Source organism: Zingiber officinale, chromosome 5B (genome assembly GCF_018446385.1).
Source record: "Zingiber officinale cultivar Zhangliang chromosome 5B, Zo_v1.1, whole genome shotgun sequence".
Lineage (NCBI taxonomy): Eukaryota > Viridiplantae > Streptophyta > Magnoliopsida > Zingiberales > Zingiberaceae > Zingiber > Zingiber officinale.
In genome coordinates this window covers 8,358,870-8,379,688 of record NC_055995.1, presented here as the reverse complement: position 1 = coordinate 8,379,688, position 20,819 = coordinate 8,358,870, and the positions used below count along the sequence as shown (strand labels likewise).

At 35.2% G+C, this 20,819-nt stretch overlaps 2 protein-coding genes across 6 annotated transcripts; both read left to right on the top strand.

Annotated features, from left to right (window-relative positions):
* Nucleotides 1-1,157: 1,157 nt before the first annotated feature.
* LOC121984083 lies at nucleotides 1,158-7,725 on the top strand. Of its 4 annotated transcripts, none has more exons than XR_006112769.1 (7): nucleotides 1,158-1,364; nucleotides 2,256-2,751; nucleotides 4,590-4,730; nucleotides 4,819-4,934; nucleotides 5,111-5,378; nucleotides 6,284-6,443; nucleotides 7,589-7,717. XR_006112769.1 is itself a non-coding variant. In XM_042536864.1 (7 exons), exons 4-7 carry the CDS (start codon nucleotides 4,908-4,910, stop codon nucleotides 7,602-7,604), a joined length of 495 nt encoding a protein of 164 aa, XP_042392798.1. In that variant the 5' UTR covers nucleotides 1,158-1,364; nucleotides 2,256-2,751; nucleotides 4,590-4,730; nucleotides 4,819-4,907; the 3' UTR covers nucleotides 7,605-7,725. The 4 variants fall into 4 exon arrangements, 2 of the variants coding, with proteins under 2 accessions (XP_042392798.1, XP_042392797.1); XR_006112768.1 differs by lacking the exon at nucleotides 7,589-7,717 and adding an exon at nucleotides 6,988-7,402; XM_042536864.1 differs by having other exon boundaries at nucleotides 7,565-7,725.
* Nucleotides 7,726-11,775: 4,050 nt separating this feature from the next.
* LOC121984082 (zinc finger CCCH domain-containing protein 11-like) lies at nucleotides 11,776-19,769 on the top strand. Of its 2 annotated transcripts, none has more exons than XM_042536861.1 (8): nucleotides 11,776-12,101; nucleotides 12,185-12,269; nucleotides 12,411-12,551; nucleotides 14,406-14,494; nucleotides 18,027-18,215; nucleotides 18,393-18,523; nucleotides 18,607-18,709; nucleotides 19,274-19,769. In XM_042536861.1, exons 1-8 carry the CDS (start codon nucleotides 11,928-11,930, stop codon nucleotides 19,487-19,489), a joined length of 1,128 nt encoding a protein of 375 aa, XP_042392795.1. In that variant the 5' UTR covers nucleotides 11,776-11,927; the 3' UTR covers nucleotides 19,490-19,769. The 2 variants fall into 2 exon arrangements, with proteins under 2 accessions (XP_042392795.1, XP_042392796.1); XM_042536862.1 differs by having other exon boundaries at nucleotides 11,777-12,101; nucleotides 19,280-19,769.
* The last annotated feature ends 1,050 nt before the right edge of the window (nucleotides 19,770-20,819 follow it).

The window sequence follows — 20,819 nt, the reverse complement described above, 5'->3', positions numbered from 1 at the left end:
CACCCCATATTTCTATACCCCATACATTTCTTATATTTAAAAATTGAGATGTGGAGACCGCCGCCATCGCCCCCTCTGATTTTGACTTTTCCGAAGGTAGAAGATTTTTCCTCTAGTGTAAGACTTAAATGTTGGGCCAGATGTGACTTCATTAACACTTATTGATTTATCCTAGTGATCGGTAAAAAATTTTTATGGAGTCAAATTGATCACCTTTAGGAATAATCAGTTCGATCTGAATACCAGAATTAAAAAAGGAATATAAATCAAATTCAAATCCGATCACTAATAAACTCCATCAAACACAGCCAGATTTGAGTTACGTTGAATATATTAAAAAAAAATCCCTTTGTGATTATATTTTTCATCCAAACAACAATAATTTGTATCAGCAATTCCATCTTACATAAAATAAAAAAAATGATATTATTATCTGGACAATAATCTTATTAACTTTAATTATCTAATCACTGTCACTGATCTTGTCATTCAGCTTGTCAATGATTTCCCCACCTTTAATTCCTTGTGATGCTTCTCCTCTCCCTTGTGGTCTCCTCCCATGTGGGGCTTCTCCTCAATCTTGTGAATGATTCTGGATATTTTCCTTTCCTCTCTTTGTTTTTCGCTTCAATCTCGTGCTGTATTTATAGCCATGCGAACGATGAGGCCTTGTTTTCTTGGAGGAGACGAAACAGAGTTCCTCCTACAAGTGTAAGGTAGATGGAAATATTTTTTTGTTGATAAAATATATTTTTGATTTTTTTAATATAAATTATTTCTTTTTAATTATAATTAAAATAAGGAATGTTTTTAATTTCTGTCCATCTTACAATGAACAAGAAGTCGTTTAATACGCAAGAAATAAAAAGGTTGCAAGGCTGTCGTAACCGAACTAACGCCTTGGAATTGGACGTCATTAGTGGACCCCTCACAGCTACATGTATCGTTTCTGTGTCGTTTTCCCTGTTGTTCGGATGCTCTCCAAGTGTCATCGTGACTTTTTCGACGATCTTGAATCTGGACGGTAGCGATGCGTTGTTGGATTTAATTTGTAACGAGGATTGGAGGGGATCCTATCGGTTTAATTATTTCGAACTCCTCCATTGGTTCGTTCTCAAGAATAAATAACCTCTTTTTCCGAACGAGCCAAAAGGACGACGACGAGAAGGTATTTTTCCTTGTACGGACGAAGTGGGAGAAGGGATGGGAATCGAGGTGGGGACAGCGGGCGAAGGAGAGAGGGGGCGCTGGGGCAACGTTCGGCCACCTGACGAGGCGGAAGCAGGTGGACTCTAATCGCGAAAGGGCCGGCGTAGGTCAACAGCTCGCCAATGCGGGGTCGGTTCCGCAGCTTGTGGCCTTAGGTATGAAGTTCATTCTTTTTTTTCCTACCTTGTGCTTTTTAATCGTTTTGTGATTCTAGTCTAAGGCAGTATTGCGTTTAGATTTCCCCGATTGCCCGTCCTCGTAAGTTAATCTGTTTCCCTTTTTCCTGAGAATTAATAGTTTGATGATTGTAGTCGTTTGATTATTGATTTTATTGTAAGGGAAGGAAAATAGATATCTTTGCTGCATTCGCTGAATTTGATGACTGATGCAATTTCCCCTTATCTAGAATGTACTTGTCATCGTTCCATTTCCTTTTGTTCAGGGTAGACACAATTGGACGTACTTTTTTGTTTTTAGCATCAATTTTGTTCTCCGTGTTATGCGCGTAGGAAATAGTTTTAGACTGTTCTTTTTCTCAACTTGCAAGTTAATTTGGCACCTTAGATATCTAGAAGTTTGCTTAGTTTCTTGAATGTAAAGTTAATTTGACATATTACCAGGTTTTGTCCTGTTATTATTACTTGTCGTCATGGTTCCCACTTTTAATCAACTTGGTATGCTACCCATGAAATTAGTTTGAAACACATAGAAACAATGGAAGATTGTGGATAGATATAAAGAATGGATGGTAGGAAAGGATTATATTTGTTGCTTTAAGTGTATTGAAGCCTTAAGAATTAAGATAGTAGTCTATGCTTATGTTGTGCGCTTCCTCCTTATCTTTCTTAGCTCCACTGTACATTTGAGGTTTTTATTTTATTTTATTTTTTAATTTTTAAGATAATCCTGTTTTTAATGCTAATCTTACTTCAATGTATTGTTATACTTCTTACATTTTTGTACACTACTCCAAGAAAGATTCTTGGATGTTGATTCCATGTTTGAAATCTTCTTCCTATTTTATACATGTGTTGGTTCAACAATAGGTGCTGGAGTCTATGTTCTTATTGGTATTGTCACCAGAGAGAGTGCAGGACCAGCTCTCACCAACTCCTTTCTCATTGCTGGGATAGCAGCTGCTCTTTCAGCTTTCTCTTTACGCAGAGCTTTCAAGCCAATGCCCTTTTGCAGGAAGTGCCTACCACTATTCATATATTGGTGTTGGAGAACAGTAATTATTTGTTTTTTTCAATAATAAATCAAATTTGTGATATTATCGAATGACAAACCATTGCAAGATATTGTAATTAAACTAGTCCTGGTATTACTTGAGCTTTAAAATTGTGGGATGTGTTAACATGAAAAATAAATTATACTATATTATGACTGTAGAATGATGCGTATCAATCATTCTGTTAGTTATAAGCTAGTTGCTATTCTATGTTTGTTATCTTTCTTGTCAGTGTTGCTTTTGGCTGGGCTTTAATTCTTGAATATACAATTGGCAGGTCAACCGTTGCACGTGGCATATCTCGAAACTTGGTTAGTGAGCTTCCATCACCTCAGCCTTTTTATCTAATTGGATTGCTTACTCATTTATACCAACAGATGCCATTTCTAAGATAATTATATCCCTCTAAATCATTCTTGACTTTGTACTTGCCAATTGTATTTTGCTCATATCTGGGATTTTATTTTGTTGCAGTTTATTACTCATTCATTTTGATACAAAGATGTTTCGATTCTTTGACAACCAACAAATGCTCACATAGCTAATACTGTTCAGCACATCCTCATGCATGTTAAGATTCTCATTTTGTTTTTTTGGGGGTGCCTTTTGCCATATTCTGTGGATCCAATTTTAGAAGTCCTATTGTTTTGTTTCATAACTGGTGTTTTTTCCCCAGAATTTGATTAGTCATGGTAGATCCAGTAACTCCCTGAATCACTAAATCATGGTTCTTTTAACATCTCCTGTAAGTCTTGATGATGTTGTAGATCATTGTCACTTTCATCAAACCATATTAGTCCCAACTTTTGGTTCCAACCACATTAATCTATGCGGGATTGTATTGCTTGCAGTATTCAATTTTCTTATTTTAATTATATCAATGTAGAGTTTTCCTTGATTTTCTTCCACCACTTGCATCTTCAATTGTGATTGTGCACTTTTTTTTGGACATTATTGAATATACGACATGGTAGCTTAATCTATTGTCTCTCATTTACGACATGACCAATCATGCCACAATTATAAAGTTTTCTTTTAACCTTAGCAGGTACATAGCCATAACACGAGACTTTAATAGTTTCCTCCATTTCAACAATCCACTCCGTATTCTACTAATGAATCTTCATCAACATATCCTACTCAATATCTCCTTGTTGAACAATAGATTCTATATATCTAGAATAACAATAATTTTTGGCCCTATAGCTCTAACAATAAGTTTAGGTTCTAACGTCTTAACTACTCTCTATTTGTTCTTATTATTAAAAGTTAGAAATCTATATTTGACATTTATATTTGCATGTTTGTCTTTGACTGCGTCCCCTCACCACATTGGATGATCAACAATTTTCAGTTCATGGTGAGAGTGACAAGGGTTGAACATTTTCTAATAGTGTCATTATACATATTAGAACCCCAGTGTTTGATGGGAAATTCTTTAGATATAGCTCTTTTAGCACTAGATCAAACAGTTGTTGGTTAACTAGAGTTAATTTTACTTAAAAACTTAAGTTTCTAAAGTTTATCTTGATAAGTCAAGCATCTATAATTCCTGCTCCAAGTTTAATTCATTTGGACTTCCTCTGTTCATTTATACCAAGGAAGTTTATCTTGAATATGATTGGGAGGCTCATCTATACCCATGTAAAAAAAACTTGACCTCCATAAAAAATTAGTATTAAAGAAATTCATTTTTTTTTTACACTCCAAAAAACTCTATCACTAGTATACATTGTGATATTTATCCCTTCTCACAGAGATATAATTATAAATTTTACCCCCCAAATCCGTCACCACAATTGTCTTGGAACTTTATTGTAAGCTTTCTAGGCGAGTAAAAATCTTCATCTATATTCTCCTGTTAGTGTCTTGTTAGATAAATAACATCTAAGTTTAATAACCTTAACTTAAAGTGGATCTTTTGTTTATGAAATCAAATTGATTCTTGGAATTAGCAGTTCATCATCAATATGGAAAATTGTAAGCAGGAGTCTCTTTCTGTGTTTTCTCTTATCTTTTCTGAATTCGTTCTTTTAACAAATATAAACAACACCATAATATGTTTGACAAATGATGTTGTTGGAGAAATGGCAATAATGTGGGAAAAAAATATCTTGACTGTTGGTTCTCTTTAATGAATTGACTTCAGGCATTAGTTTTTGGAGGAAAAGATAGTCTACCTTCATTTATGGCACGTATTCAGATTCCAGGCACTGATATTGTGGTCGATCCCTGTGCTGCTATTCTAGTGCTGCTTGTGACTACATTATTATACATAGGGATAAAAAAGGTATGCCGCTAAGAGCATTGCTTTTTTATGCTAATCTCATGCACTTTGCTTGCTAGGTTCTTAAACTTTTGATGTTTTTATCTTGCAGAGCACATTTGTACAAGGAATTATCACTATAAATGTTTGTGTCTTGTTATTTGTCATCATTGCTGGTGGATATCTTGGCTTCAAGACTGGATGGGTTGGGTATATTGTAGCTGGCGGGTAAATTTACAACAGAACATTCCATTTGAGGATTTAGATTGCTACTTTAAGTCAAGGATCTACTGTCTATGTGCATACTTTTTCACTTTTAATTGATTCTGAGAAAAAAATGTGAAAAAAACTGTAGTATTCTCAGTAATAACCGCCTTGCATTTGGTTTACTCTGTAATGCATAGGTCAGTGTTGGCACACTTCTTGCATTCACCATAGTTGCAGTTTCAATCTTGATACTGAGATATGTTCCACCAAGTGAGGTTCTGCTGCCATCATTTCTCCAGCAGTCAATTGATTCAGTTTCATTTCACCATAATTTTCAAAATAATGGGGAAGAGGCAGATTCTTCTGGAATTATCTGCAGTAACCAAGACCAAGATGATGGCATATCTCAAGAAGTTTCTAAGGAATCATCTGATTATCCTCTGATTGCAAAGGAAAGTAACAAAGGTAATAATGACTCCAATCAATGAAATCCCTGGGCTGTGCATTTCTTTATTGTTCACTAATTGTAGATTTCATATGTCAATATTTAGTTATGCATAAGCTCAATTGCACATATTTATAGCCGCATGATTACATACCTTTTTGTTTAGTATGCATCCTCAACATATCAGTTTGTTTAGAGTTAATAGTCATATGAATGTTAGTATGTAAAGGTTTAGTTCTGTATGAATGAATGGCCATATATGTGTGATATTTAGTCAGTAGGTGTAATATGGGTGGTGGAACTGGTATTGACCGACAAGAAAACTAACACCATCTATTCTGAACCAGTGGGATCGATGGGATTAAAATTGGTAGGGAAAATTAAGAAAATATTTGTTGTACAAGATAAAAAAAGTATTTAAAAAAAGAAGAAGAAATATGAACATTATGTATTTACAAATTCTAAGAAAGCTACGTCAACTTGGATTTTACCTTGTCAAAGAAATAACAAACTCTACATTATTTTCAATTATTAAATTCTTCATTGTTCTGTTTGCATGCATGTTTACACTTTTTTTTATATAATTATTTAATGTAAGACTGTACTGATTTAAATGCGTCTTAACAGTATAAAATATTTGATAAATTATATTAAATAATATGTCAAATATTTAACAAAAAATTCTTATTGAGGAAAGATGCTCTTTATGTTATTCACTAAAAATATGGTTATTAAACTATTATACAATAATTAATGATTCATTCAATAACATCTGAATTATCTATTTTTTTTTTACAAGTAATTGGGTTACGAATAATTAAGTCACTGACTTTTTAATGAATATGTTTAACTACAACCAAGTTTTGATCAAACCTAGATTTTCTAAATTCTTGGAGAAAAGAAATAAGCTCCTCCCTCTCTTCAGATACGGAGGAATCCCCATCACCAAATTCTCCTCCAAGATCCTTGCCAAGGTCATCGAGTACTGCGAGAAGCACGTCAATGTCCAGGACATCGAAGAACTCATTCGTTGGGATGAAGAATTCGTTAAGGTCGAAGAGTCCACCCTATTACATCTTGTCTTGGTAAGATTCGACACTTCTCTGATCCCTTTCCCCTTTCAAATTTATTCGATCCCAATTATCTTTTTACTTGGTTAAGATTTTGTTGTGGACTAACTTTTTTTCACATTTTTTTTATAATTCTGGAAAACAATTTAACCCTTTTGATTTAGTTTTTGGGCAAAGGTTGTTGACTTTAGTTCTGGAACGAAACCTTTTCATTTACTACATCAAGAATGATATAGAAATCACCTTCATACAAACTCTTGGTTTATTCTTAGATTCTTTCTGGAATTATATTTATTTTTTGGTAGCGAGAGCGAGAACTTGAGAGCAGTCTTTAAGAAGTAGTGGAATTTCAAATTGTTGTGAAATTATGTACCATGGATTTAAGAAAAGGGGAGACAGAGTAGAACACTGGGAAGCAGTAGGAAAAGTAGGGGGACTATGTTCTTGAGTTAAAATTATTCATAAAGTTTCTTGCCAAGGTCAAACGTATTTTTGTAGATTTAGTTTTGATAATGTGCCATAAATCCTCTTTGATAGGTTACTCTGGTGTTATCAACAGATGCATGAAATGATTGATATTGTGCAAAAAGGCGGGTCCCGCTGCCCAGCGGCCCCCTAGGCCTGGCCCCACAGGGATCCTAGGAGGAGGTAAATCAGCGGTGAATGCTGGCCCGGGTAAAGCGTGGTGTCTCCGGAATTTAACACAGCCGGCCCAAATTATTCATCCAGTGCGCGTCCATGGACCTTCGACCATACGACTCATTGTGCAAGGATGCCACATCTTAACCGGTTGATCCAGCCCGCGGGGGCTGAAATGATTGATATTGTTTCTATGATTGATCAACTTCTTCTAATGTATTCTTATGTAGAACAACACTTACCTTATTCTGCTAACCATAATTGGCACTGTTAATGTTTCTTTTAAAACCAGAAATCTTCCAAGTAATCAATTTCCATATGAAAATTTTCTTTCATAGTATGAGTTTGTGTGCTTTTGCCATCTAAGAGTTGATATAAGCATGAGTTTCTTTGGTAGCATGAAATGGATGAACTCTGTAAGCAAAGACTAGTTAGTTCATTAATCGCTCTTAGTGTGGCTGTATTTCTTATGATTTCCGATGATCTGGTACACTCAGGCTGCAGACTACTTGCACATACAGGGGCTGTTGGATCTGACATGCCAAGCTGTAGCTAACATAATGAAGGCCAAGAGTCCTGAAGAGATCCTCATGATATTCGACATCAAGAACGACTTTGCCCCCGGGGAAGAGGAAGGGGGGGAAGACGAAGACAAAGGGGAAAGGGGGGGAAGGGGGGAAAGAGGATGAAGATGAGGAAGGGGAAGGGGATGAGGATGAGGAAGAGGAAGTGGTATGAGTGGGACTCTGAGTAACTCTCTGTCGAAGCATCTGCTTTGTCCTTTAAACTCTGAAGAGATCTGCTTGTGAAACATTTTGTTGATTGGATATATGTTTTTCTCAAAACATAGATTTTACTACCTTTTGTATATCTTTTAATAGCAGTAAAAGTCGATATATTCTTTGCTTTAAAAGCACCGAGTATGATGAGTTTTGTGCTTGGGCTCTTTTCGTTCACATGCTGAAAACAAATGGCATCCCGGTGAGCTACTGTTAATATGGGATTTCGAAATAGAATCTGATCCTATTGGAGTCTATTATACGTGTCCGTATCGTATATTATAAGTTGAATCTAATATTTAGAAATCAAAAAAGGACAATTCGGTAGATGATGTTTTGGAATTTTAGGAAAAGATTTAGTATATATAATATATTCAATTTTGCAGGAAGCTATCTTATAATTTAAGGTAATTAATTTTGTGATCTCCATCTTAATATTTAGAAAAAGAGTGGAGTTATGGTGTCATAAGATATTCAAATTATCACTTATTTTCAGTTATAATATATTTACAGAATTTTTTTATCAAAATAAAAGACACAATTAAAAAATACTCTCAATAAAATTATCTGAATTTATCATTTTAAAAAGTGAGGCTTTAGACTACGTTCTCTTTGTTTTTACATTGCTTTATTACATTAAATACTATTTGAATTGTGCTGCCTTTACGAAGAAACTCTAAAAAAAAAAAAAAATTATATATATATATTACTGTAGGTGTCGGGTTCTATAGCATTACCACGTCATCAGTTTTTATTTGTAGCATTACCACGGTACCACCACTCCTCGACGGATATCTCGTCCCGACTTCCAAGTTCTCTTTCCCCTCTCGACAAGCCCGTCCTCGTCGAGACTCCAAAGTTCCCTCTCCTCATCAATCGTCGTGAGTCTTCGCCCGTCCTCGCCGTGACTCTTCCTTGCAGCAATGCTTACGTGGTACTATGTCTCAGGAAAAAATTTAGCCCGGGCCATCCAACATCAAGACCGGTAACGGCTTCTTTTCTTTCCTACTGTTGTGAACTTTATCATGTTAGTTGTGGGTATAGCTTGTCTTCTTTTTAATTAAATCTTTTTCCTATTCATTTAACTTTGTTGGATATGGACTAACAGTGTTGGTGTGATACGATTTGGGTATCGATGGTAAAAAAAATAGTAGGATGTTTAAAACTATTTTTAATTACACAAAAATTAAGACTTTGTGTAGTGAATCTTTTGTCATAGGCTAATAGATGATAACATAATGGATGCCTCTTAGTTTTCACAAGCAAATTGACTATATTGGATGCTCTTCTCTCGCAGAACTCCCTTACATGACGGAGGCATGAGTTTATGGTAAGTAGTATCGTGTGCGACTATTTGTGAGTCAAGCAGTCTTCTTTTGGCCAACATTAGAGTCTCGTTGCCAGCCAATTATCTTCTTCCTTTTCTAATTTAAGGAAATTTACATGATTTATTTTCTACATATTTTTGTTGGAAAAAAAAATCAGATTTAAAATTAAAGTAAAAACTCCCAGATAGACTTTTCCCACCCCTTTACACTCTCCCCTCCACGTTTTTTGGCAGTGCTTTACCCACTCAACTTTTTATTTTGTTTTGCTTTATTTTATTGATTTTTGTTTTTTAATCAGGTTTTTTTATCATTTTTTTTTATCAATTTTATTTGTTTTAAATATTTTTTATTATATATTTATAATCTTTTATTTATTTTTTATCGTAGATTTTGACACACACTCCCTGCCTAGTACCGTCATATTATTTACCTTCATACCATTTTTTTTTTATCAAATATTTTCTCGACAAGAATGTCATGTTATTTTTTATATTTGTAATATGAGATTGGATATTTTGTCCTCAATTTTTTCTGTCCTCTTATCCCACTCGTGGCCTCGAGAAGACTACTGACAGCCTCTGGTCGTTGCCTCAACCATGACTATATCTTAGGGGAAGGTGAACCTAGGGGGTCGCCATCATTCGGTCGAATCTTAGCAGGGACTCAGATCGACGGTGAAGGGAAAGTCTGCTCAGATCTGGCTGAATTGCGGTGTTGATCGTGTCGATGGTGACCTCACTACATTCACCTTCCCCTAGGATATAGTTTTAATCGGTGCAGCGGCCAGAGGCCGCTGGCGGTGCCCCCGACGGTGGGCTGGGGCGATGAGTGAGATACAGGGACAAGTGATATTGGGATAGAGGATTCGATATATTGTAATTTTTATTTTTTTTAATAGTAGATTTTAGAGATTATTATTTATAAAAATTTTAAAAGTAAAATATGGATAAAAATAAAAAAAATAATGGAAAAAATAATAAACACAATTTATTAAAAAAATAAAATTAACGAAGTAAATAAAATTGGAAAAAAAACTAAAGAAGTAAATAAAATTGGAAAAAAATAACTTGTTATATTAAAAAAGAGAGGTAAAAAGATCATTTAATAGGGAAGAGAGAGGGAGGTGGTCCATCCTCCGGATTGTAAAATACGATCTAGAGGATCTCATCTAGCTATTAGAGAGGATGGGAAAAATAAATTACAAACGCTCAGTGTCTAGATTGATTTTAAGCTATCTAGAAACCAAGTAAGTGGCCAATTAATTCGACAAGCTTAGAGAGTAAAAGTCAAGACGGTGAAAAATCACCCATCACCTAGGCATCGGCCGCCTAGGCGGTCTTAGGCGACACCTTTTAAACACTGGTTAAGCCGTGTTTGGTTTGCTATTTCCATTTTTTATTTTTTTCCCATTTTTCAGAAAATATAATATCAAAATTGAAGAGAAAAATAAAATATCATTAACATTTTTATCACTTGTGATTTTATTAGCTGTGAATGTAGTGCATTATTCTCTGAAAGCAAGATAAAATTCTTCCTTTGCGTAGTGATTATGAGGTCAATGCTCACTAAACGATAGAAAAATAATTCAGAGTCCAGGTAGAACGAACCCGAGGAGTCTTGTATCGTAACTCAATAAACTTTTGCTCTAAACGTGCTCTTTCGATTAAACCTCACGGAGGATGACCTGCATGAAAATATCATCTGAATCGAATAAAAAAAATTTAGATTGGGTCTGATTTTATTGGATTCAGGTTAGATTTAGATCAACCTAATTGATACAATTAATAAACGAATTAAATTTAGATTAACTTAAAATGATCTGATTATAACTTGTGAACTCGCTTATAAATAGATTGAGTTCAGGTTAAAATAAGTATATTTTTATAAAATGGATCTTTTCGGATCAGGTTCGAGTTGAATTCGTATTAAGATAAACATATTTTTATAAATGGGTCATTTTGGATTGAGTCAGGTTCAGGTTGAATTCAGATTATGAATCATTTTAGATCGAGTTCGAATCAAATACAAATAAACATATCAAGTTCAAGTCAAACAATTTGATCCGAAATATTAATCAAATTGAATTTTAATTTTAATATTCCAATCCGTTAAACCGCCAATCCAAACCTAACCCAATTAAATGATCACCCCTTGTATTTTAAACCTGTTGAAAATGATTCTCAATCCATTACAGTAAATACCTATAACATACCAACTTGAACAACATGATTATTTATAACGCAACTAATATGATATAATATGACATAAATTATCAAACTTTTTTATTTCCCTTAGCAATAGCCAATAGACATTTATCTCGAAAAGAATACATTTACAGAGAAATAATTTTTCATCATTAAAAAGTGGAAAAATACTATAAAAGTTGATTATTTTCCCAAATAGAGAAAAAAATTATTATAACATAAATTTTGCTAAAATACTTTTATTTTTTGGACTGAACTCTATTGTATACGGTAGAGACAAATTAGGAAATATAGAGGTTAGTTGATATCTGATATCTTAGGGGCCAAAATGCAAAGGCAACAATTCTCGGACATCATCGATTTTTTTTTTTCTTCTTTTCCGCCGAAGCCCAAAAATGGAAGTCGACTCGGAACCCTACATGCGCATCAATTCATTCGATTGTATATCACCACCATCGATCGAAAATCATCCGGAACAAACTAGCGTCCGTGTCTCCAACACCGCCTCGTCTCTCTACTCAGGAGCTACCGCCTCCGACCCCGCCGACGATGCCGCCCAAGGGGCAGCCTTCGAAGGCAGATCTCGCTAAGAAACAGAAGATCGTCGAGGACAAGACCTTCGGCTTGAAGAACAAGAAAAAGAGCAAAAATGTCCAGAGATATGTCCAGAACCTGCAGCAGGCCGTCCAGCCCAAGCCCGATGCTTCAAAGATCGCTGTGAAGGTATATTCCTCTCCCGTGCTCTTAATATTTGAAGGAAGACATGAAGGACCATTTTTGTAAGGCATTTTTATTGTCACGAGCAGAAGAAGAAGGAAGAGGAGGCGGCTCGCGAGAAGGAGCTCAACGATCTGTTTAAGATCGCCGTCAGTCAGCCCAAAGTCCCAGTTGGTATGCCTTTCTCTCACGCCGCTGTCCACTTTACCTTAAATCTTCCTTCCATGATCAATCAAGAAGAATTTGCAATTTTGAGTATTTTTTTATAGATAAAAATAGTCCTTTTTTAAAGTGGGTATTAATATTCTGGCTTAGGTGTTGATCCTAAGTCGATAGTGTGCGAGTACTACAAGGTTGGGCAGTGTATGAAAGGATTCAAGTGCAAGTTTTCACATGACCTAAATGTTCAGAGGAAGGGTGAAAAGATCGACCTGTACAGTGATAAGCGTGATGAAGGTCAGGCATGACTCTAGGTTATTTCTGTTCGCATTTCTAGTGCATGTTGCCTGCATTTGATAATACATAATTCCTGAACAAGAGTGCATTTTTTTTTTTTTTTGTATTTTTAACTATCCATCATAGTTTTTTAGCTGCATGCATGACACTCTTCAAATAGTTCTACTAGTGAAAACATGCTAAGTAGCTTTATTTTATTTATTTATTTTCATTTTGTGTTTATCCATGTTCAAGTATTATTTTAATGGTCTAACCATTCGACTAAATTTACTTTAAAGTATGGAATTAAGATAGACAATACGGCGAAGATAAAGAATAATAATGATAGGTCTAGTTTAATTTTCCTTCATTTTGTGAACTTAGAAGATTGTCAACTTTTGTAGTGTACAGTTTATTCTTTTTGCTTACGAGGAAGGATAGTAGGTATGAATATCTCCAAATGGCAAATGTGCCTTGGATGGGGCCATCATGAATTGTGCGGTTGTGGGCCCAGGGAGGTGCTTCAATTGAGTGTTGTTGGAGAAGAATAATGGCGTAGTTATGAGTGTATTTTGTGGTGGCTAGTTGTGGATAATGAAGGAAATTTTTAAAATGTTGGCATGAGATATTCAGTCACCCAAAATAGAAAAGGCTTGTTTACTCGAAGAAAAGCGCGTGCGCACACACACTAAAAAAAATGAACTTTTCTGTCATCATAGTTTCTTTCTCCCATTTTCTCCAAGTAAACTAGTGTTATAAGTCATTATTGATACAATTCTCATAATTTCCCAAGAGGATGGATTGCACGAGAGTTGAGATACTTTTCTTCATTTACTTAGTGTAAAATTAAAGAAAGGGTGGATTCCAAATCCATACACAGATCAATTTTGATACTTTTTCCATTCGCTCAAAATCTGGTGGAATGAACATACCTTCCTTCCTCCCATGCCAAATTCGACGATCAACTCTTGTGCCAAAACCTAGCAGCTCCCATGCCATATCCAACGACCAACCGACAAGCCAACAGCCTGGTGAGCACGCAATGGCCAGGCTAGGCCACAATTTGTGATGGCTAGGCCTGGCCATGGGCTTGTAATCGGGCGAGTTTCTCCTCCCTTTCCCTTCTTCTCCTTTTCCCTTTCTTCTTTCCTCCTCCCCTTTTTTTCTCTTTCTTTTCTTTCTTCCTTTTTCACTGCTTATCTTTTCCCACCCTTGATCCTTTCCCCTCCTCTATCCACCCTCTAGAGCCTAACATCAAAATAAATGCAGCAGCACCACAACAACTGGCAAATTCCAACACTTGTTGTTGGCTATTTGGAATTAGTGATTATTATTTATATGTGAGATGCCTATGATTAAATCAAATGAATCATATACCATTTGCTTCTCCTTTATAGTTAACTTGACTACTGGGATTAGTACTATAGCAATCATTTTGGAAAGCATGAAGTGGAAATAAAACTTCTTTAAACTTTTCTCCTGTGTACTTTTTAAATAGGAGAAGATTATGAAAATTGACAAAATTCTATCGCATAATTGCACTAATAGTTCTAAAAGAGTTAATTTTTCAGCTAATGCAAGCTTTTCAATATCTTTAAGCTATCAGAGCAGGGCAGAGGGAGACCAACTAACTTGTCATAAAACAATTAAAAGAGTAGACAATATCTTTGATATACTAGTTGTAGGAACTTATGCAGAATTTTATGGCACGGAAAATGATTCATATAGCAGACAGTGTGTGAGATTTATGACTGGTTATTGTTGTTGAAAAATGAGCAAGATTTCTGGCACATAGTTTGTAAAGCTGGAAATCATTCGTTTTTATATATCAGATAATTTATTTTATGCTTAGACTTTGGTTTTGATGTTCTTTAGAGACGATGGAGGACTGGGATCAAGAGATGTTGGAGAAAGTTGTGGAGACGAAGAACAAGGAGTATAATCAGAACAAACCTACTGATATTGTATGTACCACCAATTTTTTATACCCTTGAACTTACACTGTTATGCATCATGCTACACATTTCAGTTTCCTTAGTTCAGTATATGCATATATATTGGTGGATGGATGTTGAAATCAATTATTCTAAACACTAGCTTAACTTAAGTTACTATGAAATCTATTCTCTCAATCTTAGTCTAAGTCAATACTTTATTGGTAAGTTCCTATTTACTAGAACAAGCATACTGAACTTTTCCATTGAAAGTTTGTAGTCTCCTTTGCCTTAGCTCGATTAACAGAATGGTGTATGCGTGTTACGAATTGTGTAGAATACGAAACACACTACATAATGATGCATGTTGACCAACTGAAGTAATTTATATATAAGAGAAAATTTGCATATGGACCTAAGACATACATAGGAAATGTTTCTTATTTGTCTATTAGGCAAAATGGTTTAGTCAACCATATTAACTTTGGCATTACTTGGATTTGATAAACATTCAGTTCAATTTAAGCTAGATAATCCTTTATGCAACAGTAAGCAAGGTATTCCCTTACCGCATTCACCTATGTGGTTGCATAAACAATTTATGCTTTTAGAACAATGATTGAGGATATTGTTGATTGGTCAAGGGATTATGACATTATAAATTCACTAAAAGTGTGTCAGATCTGCAGACCCATGTCCTTTATTGATATGAGGTGACACTGAAACAACATTGTTCTTGACTAGAGTTGTGATCAATACTGAAATTGTTGAAACATTTCCCATCCATGAGCTTACTTTTTGGTTTGTTTATGTTAATTGTTAATTTTAGTTTTGTTTGATATAAATAATATTGTGCTGTCTTGTGGAAATTTTCCATGCAGAAGCTAATTGATATTAGTAATATATTGTGCCTTTTTGGAATTTTCATCAATTTGTTGTCTCTTCATGTTAATTATTTTAAATTGTGTGCCTTTGTATACTGGATCTGCACTAGCAGGCATTGTGATACACAAGATTCATCAACATACTCTGCTTTACTTCTATGAATTCAATCTGTCAATGTCATTTCTTCTGGATCAATTTTAAATCTGCATTACATTCTCTGAATTATATTTGCATTGGTGTTATAATCAAATCCGCATGTCAACTAATCTCGCATCAAGTCTTGTAGTCTGATTCGACTCCCTGAGCTTGTTTTACAGTCAGTGCGACTCTTGTCAATTATAACTGAACAAAGGGAGTATTTTGAAGCTTACTAAGTTTAGCCTGTATTCTGGTCTGCTGAGTGAATTTGGTCTTGTAGATCAATTTGAAGCAACAGATTTGCAGCAATTATTTATGAAAGTAGACAACAGACGTTAATATCTATAAATCTAGGTGTACATTTCTCTTTAAGTTCCTGCTAGATATTTATAACAACATTTGACTTTGGTACTTGTCACTGTTTTTAGGACCATGCCTTTTCTGCCCTATCACCCCTGGAAAAGAATGAATAGGAAGGATTTTGATTCATGGTTCTGTGTTGTTTAGATTTGATATTTGAGTCACAAGATTTGGTAGACAAAGAATGCATTGGAGACATAATCACTGATCCTTCTGATTTGGATCAATCAGCTTGGAGAAAATGCATGTTTGATTTCGTGCTTTGTTATGATACCATGTAGATCTCGTTTTTATGCCAATCTTAGATCAATTCAAGCTTAGTACACGATTTGGAATTGTACCTATGAACTATTTACTAGCTTGAAGTTAGATGTGATCAGATATTTATTCCATCTTTGGTGGCATGATTCTGAAAAGTCAATCTATTGTTTGTTACATTAAGTTGGGATAGGCAGCAAACACGTTATAGATCTGTTTCCTCTTGCATTATGTCACATTGTTGTGTGTCTCAAAGTCAAGTGAGGGTCGTTGCCTAGGGAAAATGCCCGTGATTTATCCCCTTCCAGAGAATGTGGGGCCGCCCTGGAGGGGCCGCTAAGTTGACGGTTTCACCTTTTGCTCCAAAAGTCAAGTGACTTTCACATGGTCCACATCCTTTACCACGATCTTGCTAATCATTTCTTAGTATCTATTTTTTATATGATACACTTGTTTCTTTGAATTGCAAATAGAAGAATAAGCCTCAGAACCATTGTCTTCCTCTGTGTGATCTAGTCAATCAATTGTTTGCCTACCTAGCCTCCTACCTATGGTTTGATTTTCATGACTCAGATCACATGGTAAATCAATATCTTTTGTTGAAGCTTAGGAGTTTTATTCTGATCGCAATGTACTTTAATCCAATGGTTATTTTCATTCTGGAAATGCTACTCCTGTAACTTCTTTACCATTATCTCTTAGCCTTTTCCTATTGCACATTTCACCTGATCTCATTTCTGATGTTCAAGCTATTTTTTCCTATGTCAGTTTAGGCGATTGGTCAGATTGCTAACCTTGTTTGTTTTGAGTCTGTTGAATGCCTGCCACAAAAATTATATCAAAATATCAGTTAAAGTGTAGCACTTTTAGGTGCTTGTCTACTAATAGCCTATCGCTAAGAGATCCTGCTAATACAAAGATGAGTGTTATGAATTGGATCTTGCTATATAATTGATTGAGATTGACACTCAACATTATATACCCACATCAGAAATTCTTCCCAATGGCATTGAATTTTGGCTACAATTGTACCAATTATTCTTGGTTGAACTTTCCCATTCTCCAAGTGGGTAGACTGAGAACAAATGTGATACCTTGCAACATTTGTTTCTTTTCCTTGACCAACAGTCAGATCTCAACTCTAGGAGATGAAGGGGCACCTATATTTTGGAGAAAGATGAAGTGGCAAAAGAATTTTTAATCACTTTTTTCTTTATTTCTTTTCTTCTTCTTGTTTTTCCCTTATTGAAAAGGAGAGAGAATTATAAAATCAGGAAGAAATAAAGGAGAAATCTAAATGAAGAAGAATCTGACATATGGTCCATTCACCAAACTCATTTGGTGAGACCAAACCTCAGTTCATATTTCATATTGGTCTGCCAACATCAAAACTTTATCCACTGATCCAAAACTCGACCGGAGACCAGATTTCAGGCTGAAAATGCAGATTGTGTTGTTGGTGCAATCTGATGATTGCAGACTGATGCAATCAAAACTTTAGAAGTCACCAATTTATCCATCGGTGGTGCCTTCATCATTTCATCTTCGCACCATTTGAATCTTGATGCCATCAAATGTTGCTTAAGACTAAGGAGCACAATGCATGTTTCTGGAATAAATTTGAAGAGGCACATCTACTGATTGCAATGGCCCACAAAATGTCTCTTTCATGAATAAATTTGAATTTGCATGTTGTTCCAATGGATCATTTACAGGATATGGAATATGCACCAGCTGATAACTATTCGGTTTTGATGGTTGCTGTTGTTCTATTTTTGAGGATCAGTGATTTTGTGATTCTGTTTAATGTTGAATTAATTTTTCCTTTGTTAAACTTAAGCATAGACAGTAGGAATATAAAGTTGTTGGCATGTTTATATTCCTACTTTGATAAAGGTTTGGTAATAATTGCTTTACCTAGGTCTGTAAATTCTTTTTGGAAGCAGTGGAGAAGAAACAGTATGGGTGGTTTTGGGTTTGCCCAAATGGTAGCAAGGAATGCCAATATAGGCATGCACTTCCTCCTGGTTATGTATTGAAGTCCCAGATGAAGGCATTGCTTGAGGAAGAAACCGAAAAGATATCAGTTGAAGAGGAAATTGAAAATCAGGTAAGTTTAACATTGCTTCTGCTTGTTGGTTGATCAACATTTTGTTCTCTCAATTTACATTAGCTCCATTTTTTTTCCCGCAACTCCACGAAAAAAGTCTTATTTGTCTCAGTGTAGAACGGGTTGCATTTTTTGTTGCAACATTATTTATGCTTACATGAGGTCATTTCTTCACAGCGAGCAAAAGTTACTACAACAACTCCTCTTACTCCTGATTTGTTCATGCAATGGAAAAGGAAAAAGATGGAAGAAAAAGAAGCAGGACTGGCTGCAATGCGTGCTGATAGGGCAAAGAATGATCGCATGAGGTAATTTATCTTCATTTGTTATTGTTCTTAAATTAACATTGTTTGCGGATCATTGATTAATTGATTGTTTCTCCTTGTGTCAGTGGTCGGGAGTTGTTTCTGTCAGATTCAAGTTTATTTGTTGATGATGATGAAGCATATGAGAAGTACAATAGAGAAGAGCAACCTGAATCTACTGAACAAATGGTAATCTCATTTTTCACTTTTTTCAAGTTGTCTATTTTAGTTTGTTGCTTGAAATATCGTTTTTTGACATTGTTTTTTGGTTTCCTGCATAAGAGTGACTCATCATATTAAAAAATAATAAATGAATAAAAGAAAAGAAAATTTTGAAGGTGCAACTGTGTTTTCAATTATATATATGATGCCAAACTTATCTTTCAGGGGAAAAATTGGGTGGCAATGTAGCATAAAAGGTTGTTTTTAGAAAAATGCAAAAGGATTATGCTAAAAAAAATATATTTTTTTCTATCTTAGACTCTTCCTTCACAAAAGATTTCTGAGGAAAATTGCTTATATTGTGCTGATCAACATAAGTAGATAGAAACGTGGTGTTTGGATGTTTACATAAAAGTTCCATAGTCTCAGAACACTAATCGAGTTGGACCCTAAATGTGAGCTAAGCTTACAAACTATCCTAACATGTCTTTCCTCATATTTGAGTTTCAGCTTCCAGATCAATTTTGGAAACACCTCATGCACTTTTAATTTGTATGGTTGCGGCCTTTAGTTGCCATTAATTTGGTTTAGTTGCAGGCCCAGAGTGAACCTAAGATGGATGCACAAACTTCTTCCGCCTCAGCCTCTGCCGACCATGCTAAAGCAGCAGTTGATGACGATGTCGAGGATGATGATGTCGACGATGATGATGATGATGATGAGCTGGATATTGATGAGTTAAATGAGCTTGAAGCAAGCTTATCAAGAACGTCTATCCAGATACGTGAGCCAGGCACCCGGGCATAATTGCAACTTGCTGTAGTTGAGAATTGCCAGCTTTTTCTCCCAAGCAACTTCCTAAAGCTTGTCAATTCTCATTAAAGATTTGTCTTGCTATAGCGAAGATGCTACTTTTGATGCAGTAATCGTTTTCGCAAGGTATGTGACACTGAACGATCGTGAACTTTGTATATTTATTTTTTTTTTCTGTTAATTTCGACATTTGGTAATTCTTGATCGGTACATCCATCCAAGATGATCATGCATTGATGTCTGAATGTTGTTTTAGAAAATTCGACTTTCGTTAGTTTTGAGAAGCATTGAAATATTTTTCTCCCCCATCAGAACCAATGTCGGACAGGATTATCCAGTTGATTAACCGGTTGTTGAAATTATCTGAAGCACTCTAACATACCTACTGTGCTAAATCATGGTCAATCACACTAGAGATAGATTGCTGGTTATAATAATCAAACTGACGAGATATACTTTACCTCTTTGAAATCTTACTCTCTGAATTTTATCCTTGTCTTTCTTCTCTATTCTGTTAAATACCTGGTGTGAGTAGACACCTGGGCATTGGGCCCACAATTAATATTAACAAGAGTTATTTACCTAGATTGAAAATATATCATAATAATAAAATATATAGATACTTGTATTCGTTATTATATTATTATTTATGTTTAAATAAATTTTATTTTATTATTATTATTTTTTAAAAAATTTTCCTTTCTCTTCTAATCTGAAGTACATGTTTATCTTTAATGTTCTGGTTATGATGTTGTACCTTTTGATTGAGGTGTCAGGTTTGAGCACTCCTTGCGCATGCTCTTATCAATTAAGTGGTTTCGTTCACCTAAAAATCCTTTCGGGGGTTTCTGATAAGGGGCCGATTCGACGGTGGTGTCGGTCATTATAAAAAATCTATCCATACAATTTGTCCCCTCGGGGCGGTGCGATGATTAAGGCATGGGGTGTTGTCACATGAGATTTTAGGGTCAAAATTCGGCGTGATCGAGCATAACCTCTCTCATGTCTTGACCATTTGTACTAATGGCTAGTAGTCATCTGTGATTTATCTCCTTTGTGTTGGCCTAGGGACGGATTGACGGGGGCGCTGGGAGCGAACGAATCGTCTTTTTTTTGTCACTAGTTTAACTTTATCTTTTTTTCTAATATGGATAAAATATGTGCTAGTTTGAACTTAGTTTGACTCATTTACGGTCTATCCTAGATCATGTAAAATGAGATAAAATATGGATTAATTTATAATTAATCGTTAAATCATAGAGAGTGGATTATTTTTTATCCCTACAATCATATGTATTTCCTATTGAAGCACCCTGCACTCACG

Coding starts and splice junctions, on each gene's coding strand:
- LOC121984083 (XM_042536863.1), top strand. CDS start 4,908: ATGGGTTGGGTATATTGTAGCTGGCGG. Junction 4,935..5,110: donor GGGTATATTGTAGCTGGCGG/GTAAATTTACAA, acceptor TGTAATGCATAG/GTCAGTGTTGGCACACTTCT. Junction 5,379..6,283: donor TGCAAAGGAAAGTAACAAAG/GTAATAATGACT, acceptor CCCTCTCTTCAG/ATACGGAGGAATCCCCATCA.
- LOC121984082 (XM_042536861.1), top strand. CDS start 11,928: ATGCCGCCCAAGGGGCAGCCTTCGAAGGCAGATCTCGCTAAGAAACAG. Junction 12,270..12,410: donor TCAGCCCAAAGTCCCAGTTG/GTATGCCTTTCT, acceptor ATTCTGGCTTAG/GTGTTGATCCTAAGTCGATA. Junction 12,552..14,405: donor CAGTGATAAGCGTGATGAAG/GTCAGGCATGAC, acceptor GATGTTCTTTAG/AGACGATGGAGGACTGGGAT.